This window comes from Temnothorax nylanderi, unplaced genomic scaffold (genome assembly GCF_030848795.1).
Source record: "Temnothorax nylanderi isolate EJ_2023f unplaced genomic scaffold, tnyl_v1.0 TNYL_tig0006_pilon, whole genome shotgun sequence".
In the NCBI taxonomy this organism is placed as follows: Eukaryota; Metazoa; Arthropoda; class Insecta; order Hymenoptera; family Formicidae; genus Temnothorax; species Temnothorax nylanderi.
Window position 1 is genome coordinate 2,439,471 of NW_027249068.1, and position 16,797 is coordinate 2,456,267.

At 43.4% G+C, this 16,797-nt stretch overlaps 4 protein-coding genes across 6 annotated transcripts; 2 read left to right on the plus strand and 2 right to left on the minus strand.

Annotated features, from left to right (window-relative positions):
- Positions 1-26: 26 nt before the first annotated feature.
- LOC139779172 (NAD-dependent protein deacylase Sirt4) lies at positions 27-2,268 on the plus strand. 2 transcript variants are annotated; one of them, XM_071717451.1, is made up of 5 exons: positions 27-552; positions 624-698; positions 1,017-1,287; positions 1,380-1,662; positions 1,752-2,268. In XM_071717451.1, the coding sequence occupies exons 2-5, from the start codon at positions 632-634 to the stop codon at positions 2,091-2,093; spliced, it is 963 nt and encodes a 320-aa protein (XP_071573552.1). In that variant the 5' UTR covers positions 27-552; positions 624-631; the 3' UTR covers positions 2,094-2,268. The 2 variants fall into 2 exon arrangements, with proteins under 2 accessions (XP_071573552.1, XP_071573545.1); XM_071717444.1 differs by having other exon boundaries at positions 27-698.
- Positions 2,255-3,567, minus strand: Eif3h (eukaryotic translation initiation factor 3 subunit h). The gene is made up of 2 exons (XM_071717432.1): positions 3,186-3,567; positions 2,255-3,096 (listed from the first exon to the last, which is right to left on the minus strand). Exons 1-2 carry the CDS (start codon positions 3,446-3,448, stop codon positions 2,349-2,351), a joined length of 1,011 nt encoding a protein of 336 aa, XP_071573533.1. The 5' UTR covers positions 3,449-3,567; the 3' UTR covers positions 2,255-2,348.
- Positions 3,568-4,910: 1,343 nt separating this feature from the next.
- On the minus strand, positions 4,911-8,746 carry LOC139779122 (uncharacterized). The gene is made up of 2 exons (XM_071717384.1): positions 8,084-8,746; positions 4,911-7,150 (listed from the first exon to the last, which is right to left on the minus strand). Exons 1-2 carry the CDS (start codon positions 8,478-8,480, stop codon positions 5,739-5,741), a joined length of 1,809 nt encoding a protein of 602 aa, XP_071573485.1. The 5' UTR covers positions 8,481-8,746; the 3' UTR covers positions 4,911-5,738.
- Positions 8,747-9,836: 1,090 nt separating this feature from the next.
- On the plus strand, positions 9,837-15,782 carry LOC139779233 (uncharacterized). Of its 2 annotated transcripts, XM_071717532.1 has the most exons (6): positions 9,843-10,331; positions 11,348-11,501; positions 12,387-12,581; positions 13,312-13,383; positions 13,481-13,985; positions 14,099-15,782. In XM_071717532.1, exons 1-6 carry the CDS (start codon positions 10,001-10,003, stop codon positions 14,180-14,182), a joined length of 1,341 nt encoding a protein of 446 aa, XP_071573633.1. In that variant the 5' UTR covers positions 9,843-10,000; the 3' UTR covers positions 14,183-15,782. The 2 variants fall into 2 exon arrangements, with proteins under 2 accessions (XP_071573638.1, XP_071573633.1); XM_071717537.1 differs by lacking the exon at positions 13,312-13,383 and having other exon boundaries at positions 9,837-10,331.
- The last annotated feature ends 1,015 nt before the right edge of the window (positions 15,783-16,797 follow it).

A 16,797-nucleotide genomic window follows, 5' to 3' on the forward strand; every position in this document is an offset into this window, starting at 1 on the left:
GCTGTCGTCGACGAGGGTTCGACGGCCGTCGGCCACTAGCATTCGTCGACGATTGAAGCCCATTCACAAATCACAATCGCGAAGCAGCGAACACTCTGTGCGATCGACCAATCGGGCGTGTCGTCGACCCGCGCCCCGATTGGTCGACTCGATCCGGATCGCGAGAGTTTCTCTCGCACGAACACATTCAGCGTACTTCGTATACACTTCATTCTCAGGGGTGCGTTCCCGATTCCCCACCTGGGTGCTGAAAATCTATAGTGCACGCGACATATACTATAGGATCCGAACGCAGCCGAAATTCGAAATTGAATATCGCTGGGTGAAATTCGAGCGAATCCGCGAACCCGCGTCAAAATATATATATACGGAAATGTTTCGGAGAGCCCGCGATTGGCGAGCGCTTCCGAGCGATGGCTATTGGCCAATCGAGAATCGTTGTGTTTTCCAAACGCGGCCAATGGCGATTCGACGGTGTCCCATGGGTCCCATGTCGCGAGGGATAGGAGATTTAAAAGCCACACGACACACGGCTCACACGTGTTGACGCATGTGCATTTTTGATATTTATATGATAAGATATGATGAAGAATATGATATGATGACAGAATGATAAATTATAGGTTTCATCATGATCGTGAGGTGTACTTGCCGTAACGCGAAGCTTCTTACGAGTGTTCCGTCAGAAAGATTATATCGTAAGTGTATGCTTTGGTTATGTCCGTTTAAACGGCTAAAGTTTGTTTTCAGTCTGATCTAATCTAAAATAATGATCGAGTCTACGTATTACATCGCGTGCAGAGATTTCTTGCGTTAAGATATCTATACTCCGTCCAACGAGAGATCATGGTTGATCAAACGTGTAAATAACGATAGGGCACAGAGCCGCAACAAGGTGTTCGCGTTGAATTATTTTTAACAGATATTTTCCAACACTTAAAAATAAAAATAAATTAACGCGAACACCTTGTTGCGACTCTGTGCCCTATCGTTATTTATGAGTATATCCTTTGCAGCGCGTTTGTCGAGCCTCGCATTCGTTCCAAAATGTGATCCAGCGTCAACGGAAAATGTGACGAGATTGAAGAAATTCGTCGATAAACATGAACGTCTATGCGTGTTAACCGGGGCAGGAATATCCACGGAAAGCGGTATCCCCGATTACAGATCGGCCGAGGTTGGTCTTTACGCCCGGAGCAATCACAAACCAATGCTTTATAAGGAATTTTGCGACAGTGAGACAGCCAGAAGAAGATACTGGGCCAGAAATTATATCGGATGGCCAAGGTTTGTCCTTCTGTAGCTCAGACATTTCTGCGTTATTTTAGAAAATTAATAGAAACGTATCGACATCTCTCTTATCAGCTGTGTATTTGTAGATTTTCCTCTCTTGAACCAAACATTACGCACGAGATACTGAAACACTCGGAACATGTCGGAAAGGTAGGATGTATTGTTACACAGAATGTAGATAATTTACATTCAAAGGCGGGAAGTAAGAAGGTGATCGAGTTACATGGAACAGCATTCAGAGTCATGTGTCTTAATTGCGATCATAAAATATGTAGATACGAGCTTCAAAGAACGTTTCAAAAACTCAATCCATCTATGATCGCAACTGCCCAGATGATAAGGCCCGACGGTGACGTAGAATTGTCACAGGTACATATAATAGTCATATTTATATGTACATGCAATGTTTTTAAATACCTAATATAAATATTATTTTGATAACGGAACATATTTGACAGGCCCAAGTAGAAGGCTTCAATGTTCCTGCTTGCGATAACTGTGGTGGCACTTTAAAACCGGATATTGTATTTTTTGGGGACAATGTGCCACATGATACAGTGCAAAACGTAAAGGCTAATATAGAGAGTTTGGATGCCTTGCTAATTCTGGGAACATCTCTCAGTACATTCTCCGCATACAGGGTTGTCCTGCAAGCGATTGATGCCAAGAAGCCAATAGCAATAGTAAACATTGGCGAAACTAGAGCCGATAAATCTGTAGATTTGAGAATAAAAGGAAGATGCGGAGATGTTCTACCAAAGATCTGGCAGCTGAATGCTTCGAAGGATTTTATAAGTTGATGACAAATATGAATAGTTTTCAAATTATATATATATGCTATAGTTTATCCAAGTATTAAATGTTATCAGAAATATTTGTATCATAGTGTATTATAACGGTTCTTTATTTATGGATAATACTCAATCTGAAAAAAGTACAATAAATAAAAAACGAATGGAAATTCTTGAAAAATTGTACATGTCTTTCATTTATTTCTGTAGTCATTTCTTCGAATGTTATAAATATTCGTAATACAGTACAGTACAGTAATCTTATTAATGGGAAGATTTTGCCTCCTTTGCGTTTTGCAGGCTTTGAGTGATGTACAATTTTGCTAAGCTCTGAGCACAGAACTGCGAAATGTGTTCGCTGTACGTGTTAATTTGTCCAGCGACAATCATTGGATTTAACCTTGGTGGGACTGGTAGAGGTCTCATCAACTTATTGATATCGTCATCGGGTAACGGCGGTTCATCCTTTGCGGCCCTGGCAGCGTTTTCTTGAGCTCTCTTGGCCAGCAGCCTATTCTTATCTTGCTGCTGTCGAACCACCAACTGTTGATATCTGTTAAACTTCATCGCTTCCTGATTCAATTCATCCACTCGATCCATTAAACATCTCAACTGGTTTTCTAATACCGTGGCTGTTCCAAGATCCAGGTACCTTGTACCCTGTTCCTCAGGAATCATCTCGTCCAATTCGGACATCATGATATTCGTCAGATTACTGTTTTTTATGACTACCGGGATCTCAACAAAGAGACTCTCGTATCCAATTTTCAAGGTACGCAAAGCTTCTGGAGTAAACTCATTCTCCTTGTACATCTGTATCGCTTGTGGAGTGAGTCGGTACGCTTTAAGCGTCAGGAAACCTCTGGCAGATTTTGCGGTGTCATAAATAAGCACGACCGATTCCTCGATGGAAGTCTGGTAGTGGTACTGCGACTCCAGCAGAGACAGATTCAGGAAATTGCCGACGTCTGCGCTCTGGTACCAACCGACATGGAAGTGATCAACGTTCACCCTGCATATCATTAAACAAAATAATATCCTTGCAATCTAAGGCACAATTATGGTAATGTGACATTCTTGAATATTCATGCTGACACTCACCATCTCAGTCTTCGCATCATGGCAAGCTGATACTCCTCCTCGTCCATGATCTCGTCGTTCTTGGGAAACGGAAAACAGTTGGTGATCTCCAGACGATTCTGCACGACCAGGCCGAGAAGAGCGCCCTGGGCGACCTCCATGTTGCCGGAGGACTCCTCGTGACAGTGCTTCACCATCTTCATCACCACCAGCCCGTCACATTGCACGTAGTCTATACGCGGCTCCGCCTCGGGAATCCTTCTCGACGTCGCCCTCGAAACCATTTTGACGGATCTAATCTTTTAATCGTAGTTGAAAAAAGCTACATACAATCACTCAGCCAACCGACGTCAACGAAGGTTAGCCTGGTTAGCTGGAAAGAGCGGAAGGAGCAGGAAAGAGCAGCACGCCGATCGTGACGTCACTATACGCCCTTCTCCTTTCTTCCTCTTCTTATGTCGCGTTTTCATCGATATGCCCTCTCACGCCGATTCTGTCGCTCTTCTGTCAGCCAATCGAAACTCACGTTTAGCGTGACCTCTAGTTGAAAGCATTCAAAACCTCGTTATTCGGCGAGAGTCCGAAGAAAAAAAAAAAACATTGTTTACGCTCGCAAATTTAAAATAATGGGTCACAAGTTTAAAATCGCACCTGGCAAAACGATCTCTCATCGATGTTACGCGATAACAAAATGTCGAAAGTGGTCGGAAATTTCAGCATTCCGTCACGAAGGAATGACAGGTATAATGGGATTTTAATAAAGCCGACGTTCTTACATTCCGAGATATTGACGAGGTGCAGGCAAAAATTGAAACGCGAACGAAATTGATATAGTCAGAGAAATTACGAAACGTGCCGAAGGATATTGAGGTACGCTCCTTCCATTTTAAAATAATATCTTTATCTATGAACACAATCTCATTGTTAATATCTTTCAGATGAATATGAATGAGAGAGAAATGAGACTGAGAATTTGTACAATTCTGAAAGTGACACCATGAATTTTTTGATTAAGATATTATTCTTGAGGAATGCAGAGAATTATAGGTAAAGTATATATAATGTACATATTATAGAACAAATAAATGTCGAAATGAAAGACTGATGCAGATACCACATAAAAATTATACAATTGAAGCATTTGATGAGGATAAGCATACATTTTAGACAGATTGTCAGCAATTGATAAGGATAACAAATATTTTAATAATTTTTGTAAATATATATTGGAATACTTGTCAGAAGTGCAATTGTATTTAGATAAGGATGAAATATACTTAATATATTTGTCACATACTTACAATTAGTGTCATGTAATATGTAGAACTATTAATGCAACTAGTATTGAATCTACGGTGAAAACGTTAGATTAATTATCTCTAGATATTCCCGGACTGATATAATTTGTAAAAATGCCCAAGATGATAGTTTGTGCTCTTCATCAGCGACGTACTCAAATAGAAAATTCACAAGTCACGTAAAAAAATTCTTTAAAACCAGATAATTGAAAAGAAGAAAACACGGGCACATCATTAACGAATAAACAATATGCGTCAAATAAATATCACATTACTTAAGAATAAAGATCATGGTGCAAAGTCGACAAGATACAATCTCTGGTCTGAAAAAAATTATCGTGAAAACATATTGATGTAGAATCTGCATTTTCCAAAATTCTATACTTGTAATTCGTTCCACAAAATTTTGGAAGATTTAGATGGTTTCGACAAAAGACTACTACGTGTATTCCATAGCGTGATTAAATAAATATTTTTAATAAAAATCAGATTTCATAAATAATCTAAGATGTATTACATTCAACGTGCTGGTTTCACATGCTCATAAATTATTTCGAATAGATGAAAATTAAATTCGGGATTTAAACTTACTTTTTATTATACTTAATAAATAGTCGTTGATTTTGTTCCATTTAAATACTTTATAAACTCAATTTAATGTTGTTGACACTTTTATTCTTTCATTCTCGTATTCATTATTCTTAAAATAAGTATCACACAAGTCTCTACTATAATATAATAACAATAAACTGTGGAGCAAAAAAAAAAATAAACATGTAAATATGTGCTTACATGCATGTTTACAATTCTGCGGTTTTGCGCTAACAAAACAAAACAAACTTAATTACAATACTCTTTTAAATCGATTTGTGTGAAAAACGATTATTATGCAGTAAAAATAAGTAATAAGATTCCTTTTAATCCTATGAGACACATTTGCTTTTTTCTAAGCGTATGGAAGAAAATTGATTGTAACAGTAAACAGGCTTACCCTGTTTTCATCAATATTGTATATATAATAATTAACACATGAAATTAAAAAATTCAGAAAACCATTGGAGTTAAAACAAACACAATTCATCACGTAAGAATAATAAAAGTTAAAGTAATCAATAAGAAGAAAGAAAACAGATGTGTTTCACAGCAAGAGATTGCTTTTACGTTTGTATGCCGATAAATGGACTGTGTTACATGAGTGGACAGCTTTTATTCGCTCTTCTTCTTGCATATAAAAATAACAAAGTTACAATAACCTGTAATCACAGTCTGTATGTGGCTATAATGGTAATTCTGAAGCCGCGGAACATTCGTCACTTACATTATGATCAAGACATGCTAAGATTCTCGCCTCTTCTTGCGTCTTAGCTAATTCCATCAATGCCAAAGCACCCTGCCATTTCTGGTTGTCTTCCTGTACCGGTAATTTAGCTATGCTCATATTGTCCTCCTGCTCAACGCCAACTATTTCCGTCTCCGTTTTCACAGGATCTATTACAACGGGTGGTTTTGGAACAATTTCCTTGCTGATATTGGAACTACCAGCCAACATCAGTACCGTCGGTCTAGTTTCGTTTTCGCTGATACAACAGCTCGCCAGCATATCCTGATTCATTGTCTCTCTATGAACGATCTGTTCCGCGTAATCAAAATGCGAACACGTAACTTCAGAACCTTGAATCGTTACAGTGGTTTCGTTAATATTAGGTTGAAAAATACTGTGATCATTTGACAAGCAAGTTAGCGAGTTCCACTCTGGATGGTTCAGAGGCTGCACGTATACATTTTCCTCCGCTGTTCTTGGCGATTCGTTGTTGTGATTTATCATGCAGGACATATCAGAAGCAGCATATAAGGGTTCCAACTGTTGTGCAATCGGAGTTTCCAGCTTGATGTTCAGAGTCGATGCAGGTGTATTATCCGTGACAGAATTGTCCAAGAATGTCGTGTACCACTGGAGTTGCGGCGATTCCGTAGACCCGCTCAGAATTTGTTTCTCGTCAATCTTGCGCACGGCCGTTACGTTGTTAGGTTTAACGTCCTCATTTAGGTCTAGCTGCTGCTCCAAGCAAGCATATCGTAGCCATCGTTTCTTTGGTTGTAGTCTGTCCAAGGGTCTTCTCAGCGAGCTGATCGCTAACTTGGCGCTCGACGCTTCCTCATCCTCGGATGTTTGCAGTATCGCGCAGCACGTCTCCGCTGGATCCTCATCCTGGCTCTCCTCCTGACTGTCCTGATTCTCCCCACAGTGCAACCGTTGATTCGACGGATTGCGATCGAGATTTTCCTGCTCCCCCGCTATATCCATCATGAGGCCTTTTCTGGATTTTATCCTCTTGTGATTTTCGGCGGTGCTCTTCCACGTCTTCTTTTTTCGATCGTTCTTCCCAGTCGGAGTTCGATCTTCTCGTTCCCTGGACATCTTGTAACGCTCCAACCATCGACTTACATCGTATGGCAATTCCGTGTTCTCGGACACTGGCTTTAGTACAAAATCGTCCGATCTCGTAAGATTGGCATACGGATGATCAGGGCAATGTCTGTTGGCATGAGTGAATCTCGTCTCACAACCTGGTTCGGTGCATAAAAATGGCTTCTCTCCAGTATGCAATCGTTGATGAGTCTTGAGTTGTCCCGATTGGGTGAAAGCCTTCATGCATCCAGGATAGTCACACGGATATGGACGTTCTCCTGTGGTCATAACACGAACATTTTTCATTATATTTCATCTGTTATCTCATATTTGTCATATAAATAAATTATGAAATATCATTCCTCTATTTCATAATTTATTTAATACAAAACGGAATTTTATTTGCACATGTGTATGTTTTGTTTGAGCATGCTAAATTTTAATTTCTTCAATTAACTGTAAATTTAATCACAAAATACCAATTATCAAAATGTTGAAACAATTTTAAAACGATTAATACACAGCTCAATCTTTGATATAAATATCTGCTAAACATTAGTTTACTCTATTCTATCAGTCCCGTTATGAAAGAAAGAACACGGCATACAAGAACGTTCGTAACATTGTCGAAAAACCTTGTTTTTCATCACGCCGCAAAGCGGAAAAGCGTCGCCGCGTCCTTTTTTCGTTGTTCGTAGACAAAGACCGCGCAACTTGGTGCCGTAACGGACCGACGCGACGGGAACGTCAGGAACGCGGGCACAAACACATTCGGCCCTACCCTGCCCACCCCTCCGTCGCGCCACTCCGAAGCAATGAAAATTCTCATGCAACTCGGCGCGACCGTCGCTCGTTTTACACGTGTCGCCGTGCCGTAAATTTCGCGCGCAACCGACGAGCCGCGACCGCCTGGCGAGTCGGGGTCGGAGACGCGTCCACACTTCCACACGCGTTGCGCCGCGCCGCGCCGGCACGCGAGTGACGCGAGGCGAGCCATTTAAGTATTTAAAGCGCGGCATGATGGCCGATTGGCGGGACGCGCGCGCGACGATCGCGTTCTCGCTCGCGAGGATCGCGGAGAGGTTGGCGGAGATTGAAATAAAGCAGCGCGCGGCTTCTCGGCGTCGCGGCGTCGTAGCGTCGGCGTCGGCGTCGGCGTCGGCGTCGGCGTCGGCGTCGGCGTCGGCGGCGCGGGAGAAATGGACTTTTACCCGTGTGAGTGCGCAGGTGCGCCTGCAGGCTCTTCTCGCGCGGGAACACCCGGTTGCAGAAGGTGCACTTGATGCTGCTCGGCGACGTGCTGCCCTGCTTCATGAGATTCGTGAGTGCGTCGGCGCGCGGCCGACCGCGCCGGTGGCTCTCGGAACCGTTGCCGGCGGCCGATCTACCGTTCGCGCTCCCGCCACTCGCCTCCAGTCCCAGTCCCGCGACGTGCTGCTCCCGGTACTCCGGCGAGGAGCACGAGCTGCCCGGGCTCAGGTTCACGTTGCGCGCCTCCTCGCCCCAGTTCCAGGGGTAGAGCGTCGTGTCGCACATCGACGGGCTGCGGTCGAGCGGCTCCGCTGACGGCCGCGGCCGCGGCTCCCGTTTCGGCGTGTGCAGCTCCATCGTCGCGGCGCGCGGCGCGCTGCCACTCCGTCGGCCGTGGCGATACTTCTCGCTTTCTCTCACCTCTCCCGGTCGAGACCGTTCGCCTCGGTTCTCTCACACACAATCGGTACACTTGCCGCAAAACGTTGTCACTCAAGCTACTCGCTACACGCTACGCGATGCGATGCGATCGCGGCAACCCACCACGCACCACCAACTGGATTACTAACTTGACACGCGCGACCTCTTTGCCGCCGCGCGCGTGGTCGTGGTACGCGTGCCGCGTGCAACTGGTAAACCGCCAAAATACGCACACGAGTACGCGCGAGTCGCCCAAGATGGTCGACGCGCTTGCGCGCGCATCCGCCATCCGCCTCGAGTCCCTCGACTCTCGACTCTCGAGGGCCGTTGGGCCTTGGGCCGCGTGCAAACGCAACCAACTGGGAAAATAAATCCATCTTGTACGGGGCGTTCTTTACCTCTTTACCTCGTGATTGACTGACCTTCCTGTACGTTCGTTCGGTCGCGATCTCTCATCTTGGCCACAGGTGCAGCTGCAGGTTCAGTCGCCTGCGGTTCCGGCCACTTGGATGCTCCACTTTGGCATATGAGCGTTCAAACGCGAGCGAGCGGAGGCGATTTCTCGATTAAAATCGCTATACATGAAATACGAGTAGATCGGGAGTATTGAAGAAAAAAAATTAAAATTTCGTTTAATTTGACAGACTACTGGAACCGCGTAATTCGGATGAGTTTGTAAACCCGCCTATCCACTATCGTGGCGTCGCAGAACGCTCGACGACTTCCGGTGAGCGTCGATTGGCCGGCGCCGATTGGACAACACCGCTCGCCCGACGCCGATTGGTCGCGTGACGTCACGCGCCGCCGTACGAAAGCGGAACACCTCGCCGGTCGCCCGCGTCGGGTGCGTCGCAGGCGTTTACGGGAACAGTGAATTTATTTAACGATCGTCTCTCATATCTCGAGACGCGATCGAGAAACACCGAGAGAGACGTAATATGTTTGTCGCAGGCGATTTTCCTCAATTTTCCTCGAGACTAGTGGCGCGGCCGTCGTCGGCCGTCGTCGGCGGTCTCATGGAAATCGCGCGCGACTTTCCGGCAATTCCGGCCCGGCGGCCGGATTACGAACAGTTGAGAGTCTCCTCGAGCGTCGCGGCTCCGGAACCCGGCGGATCGGGCCGCGAGAAAATTCACGGCGCAATTTTTCCACGTCCCCGCGGACGGCGGACCGGCACGCGAACGTTTATTTCGAGCGAGCACGGTAATTCTGGTGGGGGAGGTGGCGCGCTCGCTGCACGGCAATTCCGCCCGGTCCCTCGCCGCCCTCCTCGCCCCTCGCTCGGCCCCCCCCTCCCCTACGGATCCGCACGGTGCCGCAGCGGGGTAGACCTCGTGGTGGACTCGGGCTCTCCGACTCGGCCATATTGGATAGTGAATGACTCCGTTACACAGGGGCTCAAGAGTAGCCGTGAAACCTTCGCAAGATCCTCGACGCCGTGAGGATATCGAGCCAAGATGGAGAACGAGTACACAGTTACGGTCACGAACAAGTTCCTGCTCGCGCTCGACGAGGGCGAGGACCCTCTGGAGGTGCTAAAAGTGCGCGAGCAGGAGAAGGAAGCGAAGAAGAAGGAGAGGATCTCGGAGAAGGAGAACAAGACTAAGCAGCAGCAGCATCAACAGCAACAGCAGCAGCAGCAACCGCAGCAGCAGCAACCGCAGCAGCAGCAGCAGCAGCAACAGCAGGACGGTCAGAAGACCGCCAACAACAAGACGCAGAAGAGCCGCGTCATCAAGGACGCCCAGCAGCCGCCGTCGAAGGCGCAGGAGGCCAAAAAGGATCAAGGTTAGCCCCCTCCCTCCCGGCCCGTGCGGCGTGCGGCGTGCGGCGCCTCCGGCCTCGTGTGCGCGCCATGGCCGTCCGGCACCCATGTGCTCGACCATCTTCCCCGACGCCGACGTTCCTCGCGCGCCCGGTCCCTCCGTCCGACGTCTCCGTCGTCGCCCGCCTTCCCGATCGATCCCAGGCTCCACGCCGCGATTCGGCGAGTGGCCTGGCCGCGAACGAGACGCCGCACCTTCCGCGGAAGCGACCGTCCGCCGTGTCCGGCACCAAATTTTCTAAAAATGATTTGTGCGCCTTAAAAATAGGCTCGCGCCTGCCGGTTCCGTGACGGTCTTATATGACCCGCGCGCGGGGACCTCGGTACACGATCGAAATCAAAATCCGGTGCGCGAACTCTCTCCAGGTATGCTTCTCACATGGCAATATCTGCATCGAGATGTCTTAAGAATGATTGCAGGTGTATATCGCCAGATCCAGTTCTGTTGCTTTAAGCGCGATATCTCTATCTCTGTATGTGATATTGAATTTATGAACAACATGTGTAGATAAGGACAACGTGCACGGTTAACCACCATAGAAAGTCTAATGTCCATTGCCAGTCTTTGTGTACTTGCGTTTTAATTGTGGAAAAAAAATCAACTGTTTTAATTTTAAAACCCATCTCTTAAGGAAAGATTAGTTAAAGGATATGAAAGGACACAGTCTTCCCAATGGAAGTTTTTTTTATATAACCAAGAACCATGTTTGCGGCTCTTATTAGCAAATTGTAAATTTTAACCGTTTTTCTTCCAAGATACATAAACATAATTCTGTCTTTTTCTTTTGAAATAGTGCATCAAAGTGCACTTGTAATTTAATTTAATTTTAATATGAATTTAAAGTTGAATATAATACATTTATCTAATTGATAAGGTTGGAAGCATGTAGAAACATGCTTAATTGAAATTCTCTCACTTGAGAGCAGTACTTGGTTATGAAGAACAAGCACTCTTACATTTGTGTGTTAATGTTCTCAGCCGATAAGAAGCCTGCGCAGCCAAGAGCGAGCGGAGGCGACCGCAACGTCAAATTCTCCGGAGAATCCCGGGAGGAACGGAACAACAGGCGTAACCGGGAAGACGGAGAAAGGACGCTGCGCGGACAAGGAGAGTTCAGACGAGGACCTCCTGGGTAATTTTACTTAATTTTAATAGTTGAATTTCATACATTTATCTAATTGATAATGTAAGAAGCATGTAGAAATATGTTAATTGAGATTATCTTATTAGTTTCAAGATAAGATATTCAAAGATATTAAGATAATCTTATATGATCGTACTTTGATCGTTTTGTCTTGAAATATTTGTCACCTTCTAATACATTTCGTTATTTATGTAAATAATACATTTCATTATTTATGTAAGTAACGAAATATTGAATTTACGAAAATTGAAGTATTTTCTTTCTCTAATATGACAAATTTCCAACTGAAACAATGTATACCACACTTTATATAGAACTACTCGCGACAAGATTTTGTACTTTCCAGTCTCTTTCGATTTGTTTTTGTTTCTATTACGTGAATTCATGTTATGCAATTGCGCATTGGCATATAATTGTAAATGAAACATTCCGTAATGAAGGAGAAAAACAAATAGATAAGACGATCCTTTTTTGTATCCGTGGAAAGCCAATTGTCTGTAACTTGCCCTTATGTGGGATTCCGGACCTGGGGATCGAACTCGGATCTTTATATTAACAAACGACTGCTTTGTCACCGAGCTATCCAGCTTCCCGAGTTACTAAAATCTTAAAAACAAGAAATAGTTCCAAGACATACATGCGCGCGCGCGCGCTATATATGTATACGTGTATGTCAGATACATAAACATGATAACACGATAGCACTGTTTCGATTAAATGCTCGAGCAAATTTTATGCATCATGTATATGCAGCAGGAGCGAAATATGGATAGCGCGATGGCAGGTCCATCAGTATTTTTAATTGTCCAGATTCCTATAAACTTGAAATATTTTTTCGCATTCGTAACAGTTGCATATTCCGTTTCATTTCAGTGAAGGCCGTGAGACCCGCGAGACCCGCGAGTTCCGAAACTCGACCGAGACTCAACGCGGCGAATATGGGGAGCGCCGTGGCCGCGGTGGTATGCGTGGCATGGGTCGCGGACGTGGTGGCCCTCGTGGTGGACGCGGCGGCTTCGATAATCGCGGCAAACGCGAGTTCGATCGTCAGTCCGGTTCTGATAAAACGTAAGTATCAAAATGCGCACGCACACACGCGCGCGAATGCATACACACAGAGACATTACACTCGAATATCTCTCTATATAATAATGCTCGCCTCGGTGTGTGCACTGTATCAAGGTTATTGTTACGTTCAATCGTATTCTTTTCAGAGCACCGACAAATGCAGTCTGAATTCATTCCCACTCTGCTTTGTATTTGTATTTTTATGCTTAATTTTGTTTGTTTCTTTCTAGTTGTGGTATTATATTTTTATGTTACACACACGATGGTGAATGCTCACAGATAGCTTGTCGAATAATTTAATTTTTTTACATTAATCATGTAAATAAACAGGAATGATAAGTTCTCAACAGAAGCATTTGTAATGAGGCACGCATTGTTAACCCTCCGTCTGTATGTTTTTTTTTTTGCCCCCTCGGAGTGTATACGTGGGTCTGTCACATTTGACGCTATTTTTCCTTACTTTAAAGTATTTTAGAAAATCTGAAAAAATTCACAAAACGTCTGTCCATGTTGTAGTTGATGACGATTTTATAGTTATTTTGATAAACATCGTTTATTTAATATTTTCTGGCAGGCTTGCAAGTTTTACAGTTTGCTCGATATCATTTTGGCTCGGACGCCGTAGACCCACATATACAAACGGAGGGTTAATTATGTAACAGTGTAATGCTACGTAGCTTGATTGGTGCACTATAATTTTAAAGCCTATTCCACATTTGTCTATTAACAGTGGAATTAAACCAGTGGATAAAAAAGATGGTGCTGGCAGCCATAACTGGGGTACTCATAATGACGAAATAGAGTAAGTAATTCAAGGTAGTTCGCGTTTCCCGCAATAGTTGCTTTTGAATAAAAATGATAATATATCTTGACCTTTATTCTTTTATGTCTTTTTTTAGAGAGAGCCTGAATCAAGATAGTCAAGATTGGGCCAATGATAAGCCGGAAGCTGATCCTCAAGCGCCAACCGAGGTTAAGAATGGAGAAACAACCGCGGATGCGACTGTTGAGGAGAAACCGGCCGAGGAAGAAACGCGCGAACTCACCCTGGACGAATGGAAAGCTCTGCGGAGTAATAGAGCAAAGCCTCAATACAATTTGCGAAAGGCCGGCGAAGGTGAGGATCTGTCGCGTTGGAAGAAAATGTACGCTCTTGAGAAGAAGAAGGAGGGTACCGAAGAAGAGGAAGAAGAGGAGGAGGACTACGACGCGGCTGCGGAGTATCCTCAGCGCGTTGGCAGGCAAAAACGTGTGTTAGGCATCGAGATCCAATTCAATGACTCACGACGCGGTGCCGGTGGTCGCGGTCGAGGTGGCCGCGGTCGTGGCGATCGCATGAACGGCGGACGTGGATTTGGGAATCGTGGTGGTGGTGGTGGTGCTCCCAGAGACGGTGATACACGCGTGGGTATCCCACATTATATACATATAAAGATTTCTACATTTTTTAATTATACAACATTTTTAAAAAGAAAGAGAAAGAGAATGTAAAAATAATCTGTGCTTTCTGTTTGTAGCCACAGAACGAGCAGAGGTCGCCGCGAAGTCGTCAGAACGCTCCGAAGGTAGACGACGAGAATGACTTTCCTTCCTTGGGATAGGTAGCTTCAGCTGTTGACTATACAACATCCCACCATTACCGTCACCATCAGTACATTTACTACAGATAAAGCTACATTAACTAAAACAAAAAATATTACTATCGAGAATCTTGCGTTAGTGGTAACATTATTAATGCATAATACAGTACACCGTTACAGAAATGAGATACGTAATATTATCTAAAAATTCCTCTCGTGACTTGAACGTCACAATTACGCATTGGCACATAATCGTACACATGAAAAAGTTGCATGATGTATGAAGAAGAAAAAAAAATAGATAACGATCCTTTTTTGTACTTGTGGAAAGCCATTTGTCTGTAACTAGTCCGAGACACCAGGCCAGCGGACAAACGATCTGTGAAGAGTGGAGCATAGTCTCTGAACTTGTTAATAATTTCGAATCCATAAAGATGACAGGAAGACTATATAAAGAAGATTGAGACGGAAAGAGTTTAGGCGGACCAGCAAGCGTAGAACGGAAGAGTATATATACTTCAAGTTACAGTTTCAATCTGCTTAAATTCGAATCGACGATAATTACCGAAAGAAGGAGAAATTTTGCTGTACACAAAAGTAATGGAACGTGGGCTGCGGTATCGATCTTGATCTCGATGTCGCGTTAAAGGCCTAAAGGAGGCTGGATGTAGCATCGATACGCGCGCGAACATGTATAATATCTCTTTTTAGGCGTAAATTTTAAACGCACTTTCTGTTTTATAAGTTTTATACGACATTTGGAAAAGAAGAGTCCTTCCTTACAACACACACACATACATCGGCAGGTTTGATCACTTGCCATGCGTAAAGATGTAAGAAACTTTTAATAGGGAGGATCGATTTCTATTTAAGAAAACGCATCCTAAATAAATCATCTACTTAGGACATGCTAAGTTTGACATATATATGTATATGTATACATAGAGAGAGAGAGACTTCCCTTTTGAAGATGTAGTCGATCTTGTGCGAAGTTAACGATTTAATATCTCGAACACACATTGACACATTGAATTTTAGGTTATATATATAAATAAATATATATAAACACACGGATATGTATACATATATGTATTCTATTATAAATCGAAAAAAAAAGTGAGAAACGTGATGCGCAGAGAGGGAAGACAGAACGAATGAGTCTACACTCATATTACTATGTTACACTTATGCGTTCACATATTCTTAATTACGAACTAATATTAGTTATTTACTATATTTGTTATACAATTAAAGAAATTATCGCAGCCAAAAGAGTCACCTCATGTCCATCATAGAGACGGAAGAAAAAAAGGAAGATAACAGAAAAAAAACGTTACGAAGCTGTTTGAAGCTTAGGTATATGTGTAAATAACATTTACAATAATAAATTGTGACGATGATCGGACACTCTGAACTCGATTAACTTCATCAGTCAGATAAGATTATTCTAAGCAGGTTCTTTCTCTTGTTTGTGCACATCTGTACAGAGAAAAAAAAAAGCGTAAGTACAAAAGTATACTATTTTAAATGTCGCGGAAGGGAAAAAAGGATCCGAATCTGAGGAAAAAAAAAACCTAACTCATTGAGACGTGTTATGCTAATAAAGTTGTAAATGTAATAATTTTATTGTGATTTCTTCTCACAATTAACAATAGCGATCGTTCCTTACACGACTAACCGAAGGACAATCGATTTCATGTGGCCCACTTCAAAGTCATTTCATCTTTTTTTCTTTTAAATTGCCGCTTCGGCTTCCGATGAACGCCATTTCGATCGTTCGGACCTAACTTCACGTCGCACGATAAGCTAACAAACAATGGGTCTGTTTTATGTCGTTGAACTAGCTACACTAGTTCAGAGCTTATCTTTTTCCTTCCAATGTGGAGTAAAAAAGATAAACTCGGAACTAGCGCAGCCAGTTTAGCAATAGAAAATAGACCCTAAATGAGACCATTTAATTTCATGTTCTGTACAAATCGCGCATATAGATACATATATATATATATACAATTTTGTTTATTAGATTTTTTTTGTTAGATCAATCAAATATATGATATTTGCTAAAGTATCAGATCTGATCAGGTGGAATTGAAGCGTGGACGTTTTTTTGCCTGAACGTGAAGTGAGCTACGATTGCCTTACCCGCCTTGCCGCGGGAGAGCGCTTCATTCGCCACATATGTGCAGGCGCGATGGACGCGTGCACTGGCGTGCACATGCGTGATGCGTGCATCCACATATGCAGGTATACAGATAAATACACGATATCCCAGAAAAAAATCGCATCCTACATTTAACAAAAGTGAACAAAAGATATCAGAGGCTTAATTAAAAACGATGACGGTCGAGTCGACGTGAATTTATAAATAGTTTCTGTATCGTAACAAATTTCGATCGAATTTCGAACTTTTGGGATCGCAAGTAGAAACAATCGTTCGTTGAGCAATCGAACGTTTATATTGATAAACTTTGTAACAAAAAACTATCTCGACCTCTTAACTTTTAGGATAAAAAATTCAACGTCTCGGATTAATTCTTGGAGTAGAGTATTCATAATCAAAGAGAAAAGTTTCGGGACATCCCGTGTATTACTACATAGGTGTGCATGCATGCGTCGAGCGTGTACGGAAAGAGAAA

Excerpts from the sequence above, each read along its gene's own strand:
- LOC139779172 (XM_071717444.1), top strand. The coding sequence starts at position 632 with ATGATCGTGAGGTGTACTTGCCGTAACGCGAAGCTTCTTACGAGTGTT. Across the intron at positions 699-1,016 it reads TCCGTCAGAAAGATTATATC|CGCGTTTGTCGAGCCTCGCA; the intron begins GTAAGTGTATGC and ends TATCCTTTGCAG. Across the intron at positions 1,663-1,751 it reads GTGACGTAGAATTGTCACAG|GCCCAAGTAGAAGGCTTCAA; the intron begins GTACATATAATA and ends CATATTTGACAG.
- Eif3h (XM_071717432.1), bottom strand. The coding sequence starts at position 3,448 with ATGGTTTCGAGGGCGACGTCGAGAAGGATTCCCGAGGCGGAGCCGCGT. Across the intron at positions 3,097-3,185 it reads ATGATGCGAAGACTGAGATG|GGTGAACGTTGATCACTTCC; the intron begins GTGAGTGTCAGC and ends AATGATATGCAG.
- LOC139779122 (XM_071717384.1), bottom strand. The coding sequence starts at position 8,480 with ATGGAGCTGCACACGCCGAAACGGGAGCCGCGGCCGCGGCCGTCAGCG. Across the intron at positions 7,151-8,083 it reads GCACCTGCGCACTCACACGG|GAGAACGTCCATATCCGTGT; the intron begins GTAAAAGTCCAT and ends TTATGACCACAG.
- LOC139779233 (XM_071717532.1), top strand. The coding sequence starts at position 10,001 with ATGGAGAACGAGTACACAGTTACGGTCACGAACAAGTTCCTGCTCGCG. Across the intron at positions 10,332-11,347 it reads GGAGGCCAAAAAGGATCAAG|CCGATAAGAAGCCTGCGCAG; the intron begins GTTAGCCCCCTC and ends TAATGTTCTCAG. Across the intron at positions 12,582-13,311 it reads CAGTCCGGTTCTGATAAAAC|TGGAATTAAACCAGTGGATA; the intron begins GTAAGTATCAAA and ends GTCTATTAACAG.